At 42.2% G+C, this 12273-nt stretch overlaps 1 protein-coding gene across 3 annotated transcripts in view; it reads right to left on the reverse strand.

Annotated features, from left to right (window-relative positions):
• Positions 1–3146: 3146 nt before the first annotated feature.
• The window catches only part of SPECC1L (sperm antigen with calponin homology and coiled-coil domains 1 like), a 55683-nt gene continuing 46556 nt past the window's right edge, over positions 3147–12273 (reverse strand). For all 3 annotated transcript variants that reach the window (XM_035098009.3, XM_088659436.1, XM_035098010.3), the window contains 3 exons: positions 9738–9854; positions 9254–9313; positions 3147–5982 (listed from right to left, as the gene is read on the reverse strand). In XM_035098009.3, the coding sequence (XP_034953900.2) occupies positions 5893–5982; positions 9254–9313; positions 9738–9854 (267 nt within the window). In that variant the 3' untranslated portion in view covers positions 3147–5892. The remainder of the gene's footprint in view (positions 5983–9253; positions 9314–9737; positions 9855–12273) is intronic.

Raw genomic sequence — 12273 nt, forward strand, 5'->3', positions numbered from 1 at the left:
GAAGAGATGTTATTTAACCACAGATACCTTTCCCAAGCAAAGAACTGGAGGAATAATTATTCAAGTCACACAGCATGGCCCAGGGACGAACCATGTTACACTTGGACCATGAGTGGTGATGTGAATATTGTTAAAATGGCCTTTGCCGACTTGGTACCTTCCAACTATTTGGGGCTACAACTCCCAGTGTGCTTGGGCTGATAGGAGCATGGTGACACTGGCAGGGACTGATGGGAGCTGTAGTTCAAAATAGCTGGTGGGCACCTGGCTGGCAAACATGGAGGGTGAAAATTGGGAAGTTGGAAAAATACTATTCTTCTGCATGAGGGCTTTTTTTTGGTTATGAAGGGAGGGACAACCTGAGCCACTCTGGTTCAGTCCTGTACGTTCTCAACAAGAATGGGTTATGGGTGGATTCCCTTTAGAACATTTAGGTAAAACTGTTGTTACTGAGCATATTTTTTAAAGATGTGGAGTTGCCGACGAGAAAAGCCCCCCTCTAGTTGGACGGAAGGAGTGCCTGGACGCGTTCGGAGGATTTATGAGCTGTGACGCACTTTGAATTGGAGCAGCGACCTGAAGCTAAGTTCAGCTATAGGGCAAGGAGATCCATTAATTTACCAAGAGTCTATGGTTTGATGTTTGGGTCTTCTGCCTGGAAAAGCTGTAAATTTTACCAAGATCGTTAATCTACATGGTTATGAGAGAAAACGAAAGTGATTTGAGCTTTTTAAGATGGCGCTGCTTCGTGTTGACGACGCAACAGGGAGCTCCAGACGAAGAAGATTTATGGGGAGGCTGGACTGATTAACCCACACAGGAGAAAGAACATCTGTGAAACCTTGTTTGATATTTATCTCAGCAGCTGGGAAACAATCGGTTGAAAGTGGAAAACATCCATGTGACTGTAAGGGAAAGATCTGGATTATTATGAACTTGGAGAGACGATTTGAACTTTAGAAAAAAGACGGCAGTGGACGGTTGCGAGGAATCCCCAATTTCTTGAAGCATGGGAACCCAAAAAAATTTTCTAGATGATTTGGCATAACATTCGGTTTGATTGATATATATGTGTATAATTTGAAATAATGAATGTGATATAATTGGTTTTAATTGGAAAATTAATAAAAATATATTTAAAAAAAAATAGAACATTTAGGTAAAAGTAAGTTAACGGCTTCTGCGTTCAGAGTTTGCTTAATGCAGATACGTTTATCGGTGCCCAATAAGGATGTGGAGTACACCTAGTGCCCCAGAGTCCACCAGGTGGGATCACACTACAATTATCCTCCAAGAGCTGCACTGGTTATAAATTCCTTTCCAGGCACATATCATGTGTTGGTGATGACCTCTAAGGAACTAATTAACTTGGGTGCAGGATGGCTTACAGACCCATTTCCTGCCCATGCCCTAAGATCTATGGAGGCTCAGCTGATGGGGATGAAAGGAGCCTGTTCTGTGCACACAACCAACCAGTAGGACTCTTTGCCTACCATTTCACTGTATGGCAAACCCCCTTCTTGCTTAGGGTGGTTTTTCTAGATATTTTAAAAACCTTGTGTCATTATCTGCTGCACCTGTCTCCATTTTGCTATATTTGAGTATTATTATTGTTATAAAAAGGTAAAGGGACCCCTGACCATTAGGTCCAGTCATGGCCGACTCTGGGGTTGTGGCGCTCATCTCATGTTATTGGCCGGGGGAGCCGGCGTACAGCTTCCAGGTTATGTGTCCAGCATGACTAAGCCGCTTCTGGCGAACCAGAGCAGCGCATGGAAATACCGTTTACCTTCCCGCTTGGAGTGGTACCTATTTATCTACTTGCACTTTGACGTGCTTTTGAACTGCTAGGTTGGCAGGAGCTGGTACTGAGCAACGGGAGCTCACCCCGTCGCAGGGATTCGAACCGCCGACCTTCTGATCGGCAAGCCCTAGGCTCTGTGGTTTAACCCACAGCACCACCTGCGTCCCATGTTTTTTTATATTAAATAACATTATTTATTAAATAACAATATTATTGTTATAGCTGGTCTTAATTGTTTCTAGCTGCCATGAGTGTTGTGTAAGCACTAGGAGGGCAGGATATATATAACAGTGAGGCCTTGATACCAAGCACTGCAGAAGTGGCTATTCCCTTGGCGGGGTGTGCAAATATTTCCTTGAGTGATAAGCAACCCTTGAGTCGAACTCCAATTAAATCCTTTTGCCATGGAGCCAAAATAGCACTCACAAGAGGAAGGTACCCGTAGGCTTGGCAGAAATCTGAGATTTAAGAGCATAAGAGCAGCCTGCTGGATCAGGCCAATGGCTCTAGTACAGCAACCTATTCTCACAGTGGCCACTCCATAAGCCTGTGGGAAACCAGGGAGCAGAACATGAGCACAAGAACACTTTTCCATTCCCTGGTTTCCAGAAATTGGTATTTGGAAGCATTGCTGCCTTGAAGGAATAGAACCACCTTGAGTACCCTCTGAACATCATCCCGCGTGAGCATGCTCAGTGCCCACAGAATGCCGAGTGATGGTTGAGAGGAAAAAAATCTGAAAACTGGGTGGGACGGGGAGAAGAATGGAGGGGTTGGAACAGGAGGCCAGAGGAAGAGAGACTGAAAGAAGGAAGGAAGCAAGAACCAACTTAGGGTCTGGATAGGCAATTTCCTGGTTCGCACAGAGAAGTGATTTAAAAAAATGATTCCAGGGATGGAAGTGAGAGCTGTCCAGAGAAGTAAAAAATGTAGTCAGCAGGGAGGGACTGTGTGCCCACTCCCCTCCTCTTGCCCAAATGAGTAGTACCAAGTATGCTGACTGTTGGGGATGAGAGTGGTTGGAAGCCTGAACAGAAGCACCTCACCCTGCTGCAGGACCCCCCCTGTGCAGGTTATGAGATGGAGGTTAGAGATAGCTATGCCTTCAAAGCACCTTTGCTCATCTAACACAAAGACCAAGACAAAACTCCAGTTAAGACCTCACTAAAGTGTCTGCAAGAGAATCCCCCAAACCGCCAGGTATTGTTTTCACTTGCTTGTGTTTAACACCATGAGCTCCTTTTAATTTCTTTTTTATAAAGCAGACCCATTAAAATGCAGGGACATTTGCAGGATCTAAAGAAATGCGATTAAAAAACCCAAGCACACTCACTGTTGGCTGTTTTTTACGGTATATTAAAAATATTTAATAGAACAAAAACAAAACCAGCAAGAAATGTACTTTACAGTAACATGTTAATCAGTCTTTAAAAAGTGAATAAAGAATGGAAGAATACTTATGTAGCACGCTATCTAACCAAGAGCAAATATTTTCTTCTTTTGCAAAATGGGATGTGTGTTTTTTAAAACTCAATTTCCTTCATCCCTCTGAGTGCTTCTTGTCTTGATGAAATCATCTCTCTTGGTAGTTCAGTCTTTACCATAAAAGGTTTTGGATAATCAATGCAAGGAAACACATTTTTTCTTTTCCTTGTGCTCCATCTGCAGAACGTTTCCCGCTCTTCAGTTCTTTTGCCTTTGCCCTTCACTTCCTTGAACAACTCACTCCTCTTTTCATCAATGCCCTCCTGATCAGCTCTCCCCTGTGACTGTAGAGGAAGAGTTTAGAAGCAGGATTCTGCTCAAGATGAGTCTCGTCACCACTGGACTCAAGCACAGTCCATAAAATAAGATGCTGTTGAGTGTAGGAGGAAGACAGCTCACTAGAAAAAAAAATGCTTCTTCAATTGCAATGCAATAAATAGAGAGAGGTGCACCTGTGGAGCAATACAACTTAAGTTCACAAGCAGGGGACCTGAAGCAAATTCCTTTGTACCACAACAGTAAGAAAGCAGAACACAGTGAGGATGATCTTATTTTAGTACCTCATTTTAGGGCTAGCAAAAGGGGGGTTGGTTGGTTTGTTTTTGTTTTTTTGAAGGGAGAGTTCCATCTAAAAAATCTGCAACTCTTTGTCCCTAAATGGGAAATGCTAACTCTGTTCACTCAAACGCCAAAGTCATTTAGGTATTTGCAGGAACCTTTGATATTGGCCTCACAATTTGAGAGGAAGGAGAAAAACCACAGGAAAGTAGGAGTTGAATTTAAACACTTGCAATGGGAGATCACCAGCCATTTTATAGCCACATGTAAGTTTTGCTTGTATTCCTTGAGCTATGAAACCATGTACAAGGGAGGGGGTACTTGGAGGCACAATGAAAGGTTCAAAGCTTATTCTGACTTGTCCCAAAATTCAGCTAGGCACCTGGCTCCTGTCACAGTGACCCTTCCACAGCAGACCTTGGACCGGGGCTACATTCGTGACCATTCATATACCTATGACATTCAAAAAGTGTCCTTTAAGAGTTCCAGGCACACAGAAAAGATTGAAAAAAAAAGAAAGAGTATTATTTCTAGTTGGGCTGTTGGGGGAAAATGAAAGCTAAATACATCCATAAGCAACAGGGTGAAGGGGGGTCATCAAAATGGGGGACTCAAAAGATCCCTATCCCTCAGCAGTAACTGGGTCTCCACTTGGGGGGGACTAACAGTTGCTCTGCATCTAGGAAAAAGATGGTAGGTGCTAAGGCCTTCTTAGAGAAGGACAGAACCATAGAAGCCTCACTGCTTCTACTACCACCAAATGTCTGAAGTCTTTTGTGCACTGCCTTGCAATTAGAGCTCCTCTTATCTCAGAGCCAAGTAAGGCACTTGCTTTAACGCTTTTCTCCCAGAGAGTTGTGGCAAGTGGACACAACGCCACAGGACAAACATCCTGAACTCTGCATTTTCTTCTCTCGCCGGCATTGATCCCACATTTTAAACTAGGCTTATAGGAGGTCAATTTTCAGCTCACAGGCACAATCTACGAATCATGGCTGCTGCTCCTATGCATGCTCCATTCATTTAAGTCATTCCTGAAAGGGAAGCCCATGGAAGGGCCTTTTAGATAAACCTGGGAAGAGGCAGCAGCTACTGCTGCTGCTTTTGGCAAACAATCAGATCAGAACACACCACAAAGCTTCAGGGGCAAAAAGCAGTTATTGCTAGTTGCAGAAAGTTCTTTTTCTGAAAAGGAGCTTAACCTATCCAATGATCAAAACAATCATTTCAACCAGCTTAATCTCAGGTGATACATCATCTGAGCTCCTGCCAAGGAAAGGTTACACTTTGCCAAAGAAAAGTAAATTCCATATAAACTAAATTCTCTTGGAAGCACAACAAATTGCAGTGTGTCCGATCACCTGCACATGGAAATATCCTGAAAGTTGGGAATCAAATGTGCAAGGCTGGAATCCATCCAGTAATAAAGTTGGAAGCCATGGAGAAGAGAGGTAGGCTTAAACACAGACCCTTCGTTTTGTGCACTGAGAGTAGGCCAATATTTGACACCATTCTTCAGTCAGGTGAACTCAAAGAGAGAAGACACCTTTGTACTTCCTATAAGAATTGTGCACTTTGAGGAGCTGGAGATAGAATAAGGCAATAACTAGGTGATGATTAAAAGTTTTTTTTCCTGTACTTGGGTGAGGAGCAACAAGCAGAACATCCACCCAACCGCCAGAGGTGTTTTCCATGAAGAAAAGTCTTGCAATACAGTCCTAGAGACTTCCCTTCCCTTACGTATCAGCCTTGTCGATTCAGTGGCATCTCATTCAGTTCACTCTTCACCAATGGAAGTTTGGAAGCTTTTTGACACTTGGCTTACAGGGTCATTTGTAAAGTTCAGGCTTCACAGGCTAATAATTTAATCCAGCTCATTTAGCTATTTGGGTTTGCCCAAGTGCTGGGTTAACGAAACCTTGCTCACCAAAGCCACTCAGAATGCTGTATTACGCGTTTCATCCAAAGTCAAGAGGTGTTGGTTGAGCTTAGTGTGTGGTGCTGGGATTGTGCTTCCCCAACATTCTCTATTGCTATTCCAGCTCTCAGGTTTCAAAATATTTGTAAATTGCTGTAACGTACAACATGACATTCTGCCAGTCCGGGCGTTCCGTTCGTACCATCTCATTAATGTCCTACCAGAGGGAGGGAAGAGAGAGACAGAAATATATATATATATTAACACATATCCACCTTGCAATAACTCTTGTACTCATAATCACATCTGTAGCTTGTCATCTGTAAAATAGACATTTAATAAGCAAAAGCTTGCAGGCTCTGCTTCTAATTCTGTAGTGCTCAGCTTATCCCGGGGGGGTGGGGAGCAAGGCATACCTGGGAATTGTAGTTCCGCATGTGAACAGTTTGTGTGTAGCTTAAACTACAGTGGTACCTCTACTTACAAATAACTCTACTTACGAATTTTTCTACTTACAAATGGAGCTCCGTCCGCCATCTTGGATGTGGTTTAGCTAGGGTTTTTTCTACTTACGAATTTTTAGATAGGGTTGCTTCAACTTACGAATTTTTTCTCCCAATGCATTCCTATGGGATTCGACTTACAAATTTTTTCGACTTACAAATGTGTGTTCAGAACGCATTAAATTCGTAAGTAGAGGTACCACTGTACAAGTCCTCTCTTGCTTTCGGAATACCTAGGTATTAGTTGCATTACTGGATGCTAAATTGCTGCATATCTGCTGCTTTCCTGCTTGCATTGTGTTCCCTGGTCAACAGAGATGATAAATGGGAGTGTGGAAAGGCAAGAGGAAAGGCGTATTGCTGGCTTTTTGCAAGGAGGGGGAATCAGGGTGTCTAAAAAGAAAAGGAGATCAAGATTGTCCATTCTGCAACCCACCCTGCTTTTAGCTCTGGCTGTCCATTTCTGTTGGTGGGCCCCATGGACTTGTCAGGTGAGCCTCTGCCCTTCAGCCCTTACCTGCAGAAGGGAAGCAACAGCGCCCCTAATGCTGCCATCTATGGCCCTCTTGGGTCCAAGCCAGTTCCACCTTCACTGGCTACTGCACAGTTTAGAAGTCTTAACCACAGCAGCATTCCCCATTGTGAAAACAGAGACAATGGCTGGCAGAGACTTGACCGTGAGCAAGGAGAGCTATTTTTAGATTTGTTTTATAGGTTTGCCTCCTCTGAACCACCAAGCAGAATAGAGGTTTGACCTCCGTGACAAGTACAAAATGGCAGCGGTTGTAACTGATTTCCAACAGTCATGAGCTCATTTGTTAAGAAGAGGCACAGGGCAGTGCCAGATTTACATATAAGCTAAACAAGCTATAGCTTAGGGCCCCACTCTCTTGGGGCCTCCAAAAAAATTAAAAGAAAAAAAACAATCTGGATGTACATTTCCAAAATATAAGATAAAAATAAAATACTGTATAATAAAACCTACATACAGCAACAGTGTTTTGTGTTGTGTAGGCTCCTATTATATTAAGAAAAGGGCCCCGTCTGCTAGCCTGCTCCCTAAAATATCACTGGTTTGCTCATTTCTATACAGTGGAACCTCGGTTTATGAACACCTCGGTTTATGAATTTTCGGTTTATGAACGCCGCGGACCCATCTGGAACGGATTAATTCACTTTCCATTACTTTTAATGGGAAAGTTCGCTTCAGTTTATGAACGCTTCAGTTTATGAACAGACTTCCGGAACCAATTACACCCATGTTTCAGTTTATGAACGCTTCAGTTTAAGTACTCCGCGGACCCGTCTGGAACGGATTAATCCACTTTCCATTACTTTCAATGGGAAAGTTCGCTTCAGTTTATGAACGCTTCAGTTTATGAACAGACCTCCGGAACCAATTGTGTTCATAAACCGAGGCACCACTGTATATAGGGTGCCTACATTCTGCATGGACTGGTTGCATGGCAACATGTAGCATGCAGCTGCAGTGCAGCACAGTTGAATGTCGTTGTACCTGTTATCTAATATTAAAGAGTGCTTGTAGACTGATGATCAGGCAGGATAGACTAAGGATATGAGCTACTGATTTGATTTCATGCAATTCATTACAGGTGTAACTCGGAAAATTAGAATATCGTCGAAAAGTGCATTTATTTCCAGTAATGCAACTTTAAAGGTGAAACCCAATATATGAGATAGATGCATGACATGCAAACCAAGATATGTCAAGCCTTTATTTGTTGTAATTGTAATTATTTGTCGTTAGGTGAGTCAATTATAAATGGAATGTAATTTTTACTGAGCCTAGGGCTTGCTGATCAGAAGGTCGGCGGTTCGAATCCCTGTGATGGGGTGAGCTCCCGTTGCTTGGTCCCAGCTTCTGCCAACCTAGCAGTTCGAAAGCACGTCAAAATGCAAGTAGATAAATAGGAACCGCTACAGCGGGAAGGTAAACGACGTTTCCATGTGCTGCTCTGGTTTGCCAGAAGTGGCTTTGTCATGCTGGCCACATGACCTGGAAGCTATACGCCGGCTCCCTCGGCCAATAATGCGAGATGAGCGCGCAACCCCAGAGTCGGTCACGACTGGACCTAATGGTCAGGGGTCCCTTTACCTTTATGTTTATTTTTGTATTATTGTAACTATTTGTTTTATTACTGTGGAATTTCCAAAAGAAAGCATTTGTAAAAATTATAAGAGAAAGAAAAAATAATAAGTTGCATTACTGAAATAAATGCACTTTTCGACGATATTCTAATTTTCCGAGTTTCACCTGTATTTATTTATTTTGATCCCATTATGGCTTTAGATAGTTAATAGGTCCATAAATTTCCATATAGCATATATTCAACACACACAAAAGTGACAATTTGTTGTTGACCAAGGACAGCTGGATATATTAAGGGGCCCCATTATCTTCAGTAGCTTAGGGCCTCATCAAACCTAAATCCAGCCCTGGCACAGGGTCGCCCAATTTTCATTGGGACTGCAGTATGTGGGCAGGTTTAACCCTCCCTTACCCAGCTGCAATCATGACAAAATCCCTTCTTGTGGGATTGCCCCATTGGATGCCAAGGTGAAAAGATCACAGCTGGGAAGGGTTAACCTAACACTCACATCCCTCTGCACTGTGGTTTGCATGATGATCTCTCCCCAAATAGGAAAACAAAACTAGGTGCGCTGTCTAATGATGCATATAGTGTTGAGTCTCGTCTGGCCAAGAGAGTGAGAGCAGTTTCAGGGCACTAATTTATAGTCTCGTTTTGCAATTTAATCACAGCAGCCTTATTTTCACAAACACAAACACACACCCTCTCTTTAAAGGAGCCTTCTAGTTTTCAGTTATGCTATTTCTATCCCAGAATTTATTTGTACAGTAATTTCAAACACACAGCTACAGCACAATCCTTGCATGTGCCTATTTGGCAATTAGTCTCCCAGGTAAAAGTTAGTCAGATCGCCCTGAACTTTGCACACACTTACCAGAGTGGATTTGATGCCAACACTTTCGGCTGCCTGAAAAGCCAGAGTGAAATTTCTTTTCTGAAAAATACATTGAGTCAAAAATAAATGAACTGAACAACTTTTTTTTAAATAAAAAAAATCAATGCTGCCTTAGGGACTTGTCCAGCGAGTTGATCACAGGCTTGCAAAACACTTTAAAGCACCCCTCTACTGGGTTTGTTTTTAACTCATTTAAAGTGATGTGTGGACAAAGACAATGCATGAATGCAAAAAAACAAAACATCACACAAAGTATTTAAACAAATATACAATGGACTAAGTGCGAGGAAGGTGTGCTTGTGACTAGGATTGCAAATACTGTAGAGAATTGCAATTGCCGGTGAGTGGTGGTGACCGGAATAGTGGCAGAAGTGCGAGTCTGGTCCATGAGAGGATCTGAGAAGGGGCTCTGGTCTCCAGCATGGTTTTAACTACATTAAACAAAGCTGAGTATAATACTTACCTTGTCTTGACTGTTCAGCTCTTGATAGGGAATATGAGCTGGGAGGTAAGTGTGAAGAACAGCACAGAAAGCCAACCCGTCATTCCAGCTGCTGCTGAAGTTTGTGATATCGATATTCTAAGAGGGGAGGGAAATATGCACACATGTAAGAGAGAAACCTGCTGTGAGGCTTACTTATTCTATTACTCAGTGACATTTGTAGAAGGAGAAAAGAGATAGCAACTTCCTTCCTTGCGGGAGAAGCAGGCTGAATTAAAGATTTTCAAGTCCTGATTATTTTTTAAGACGCATTGGTTTGAATGAGCAGAATTCTGGAAGAACTGAGACAGCAGATCCATTAGCAACCTAAGATAAAAGCTTATTTTGTTTTCCCCAGGAGGAAACTCAAAAACAACTTGTTACTTCCCTACCCAAGACATTTTCCCTCGGTAATGCTGCTCTGACTGTACATGCTTCCAAGTTAAACCTCTTCCTGGTATGTCAGCAGAAATGATTCCTTTCCACCTCTAGTTATGGGAGGGTGCTAAACCTAGTTTTACAAGCACTCAGAAATTAACACTGCGGCATGACAAGCCATTTTAAAATTACCAGAGAGGTTTTACTTCTAAGTAAAAACAGCTAAATGATCAGTAGCTGAAGAGTGCAGAGAGAAACAAAGAACATGAAGTGTAAACACTTCTGTCAATATATTTTTCTCATAGATGTTACTGAAAATACACAGCATTCTGCAGACCCTTTACACTGTCATATGCATCAGATGCCAAATTTCGGGACACTCTGTGCCCATGTAATAATCAATAACATTACAGTCTCAGCAGTTATTTACTATTCTTGGATCTATCTGTGAGATACGTAGTTGGAAAGGGTGCTATTTCACATGGTTTTTTGTTCTCACGAGTAAAAAAATCTCTGTCATTTGGTATCAGCTGTAAATATTAAACTTGACACTAAGCACAGTGCAAGTAAGTAAAGATGACTAATATTTAGGTAGGAGTCCTAAAGAGATGGTTGCAACATCAATAGAAGCTTATGGCAAGAATGCTGACTAGCTACAAACTTGCCACAGTCCACGGCAATGTTTTCTCAATTTGCTAAGTCACCTATGACTAAGTGCTCATGTCTTATCTTCCTCTGAACGATGCTCAAACACAAAGGCATGAGGTATCTAACTTTTTGCCGAGAGGCCTCTCAAGAGATCAACTAAATAGGCTGCTAAGTTGTTTTCATTCTCAATTGAGCACTTATGTCAGCAAAGTATATAAAATACATCCATTTTGATTGAGAAATTAATACTTTGTGGGCTATTGTGCTGGGGAAGTAACAGCATTTTACCAGCAATGACAAACTGGGATCCGTGTGCTGGGAAAATGTACGGTAATTTCAATGCAATGTAAAAAAACAGATGAATGCTCCAGAAAAATCAATCCAGTAGCTGTTGGATCATTCTAGAAGGACTCGGGCATTTCTACAAGTGTAGTAGGATATAAATGATTGCTATTTTTCAAAATCTGTCTGCCATGAGCTTTGACACCCTTAGGATAAAGTCATGGCATCAAACCACTTTTGGACAAAGTTAAAATGCTAAATCTTACTACAGAATGTGGTTCATGGTTTAGTGTGAATGGCCAACTGCAAAGGACAGAGGTGATCCTAGTCTTTGTACAGCAGAAATGATAAACTAGGGTTTCAATTTTTAAGATGTTTAATTAGTATTTTATGAATGTGGCTGAAATTCCATTATGATGTAAACCAGGCATGTCCAACTCCCAAGAGACAGTGATCTACTCCCAGTATTAAAGAAAACTGGCAGTGATCTACCCATTATCATTGTAGGGAGGAGGAGCATGCGTGGATTGCCCAGAGTTGTTGAACTTTTTTTAGGAGGGCAGTTCCCAGAGTTGTTGAGCTTTTTGGGGGGAGGATTGTACAGTTTTTCCCCGCTTTTCCCTCATACACAATAAGGATCCCGCGATCTACCAGGATCAGCCAGGGATCTACTGGTTGGACATCCCTGCTGTAAACCATCTGATTTTAATTTAAGGGAAGCAGAACAGAACTTTTAAAATAAACTATCCTTCTGCCATCACTATTACTCTTTTTCGATTTGCTAGAGATATTCAAGGGTCGCCCCCCCAAAAAAACCACATTTTGAGTCTTGGGGGGAAAGCATTGTGCATGCTGATGGGCATCATCTTTGCTGGGCGCAAATTTTTAAGATGACTGGAGACACTAAAAATCAGTGGTAAAAATTAGCTCCCATCACAAACAGAACTATGTGCAGCGAATCCTAGAGTTGGAGGGGTGTGTGTGTTTGTTACAAGCAGGACAACTAGTCAGCACCCCCCACCTGCACCCCCCGGGGCAGGAAATCCAGAGGAAGAGCACCCTCCACTGGGCACATACACCTCTCAATGGATGACAAAAGAGTGGCAGACAAGTTATGATATCTGCTTCCCAGTTTTGCTTAAAATGTTGCAAATGAGAATTCTGGGAAAGTGTAACTAGTTACTATGTTTAGTGCTCCAGAAAGGAATTG

The sequence above is a fragment of the Zootoca vivipara genome, chromosome 16 (genome assembly GCF_965207765.1).
Source record: "Zootoca vivipara chromosome 16, rZooViv2.hap1.1, whole genome shotgun sequence".
Lineage (NCBI taxonomy): Eukaryota > Metazoa > Chordata > Lepidosauria > Squamata > Lacertidae > Zootoca > Zootoca vivipara.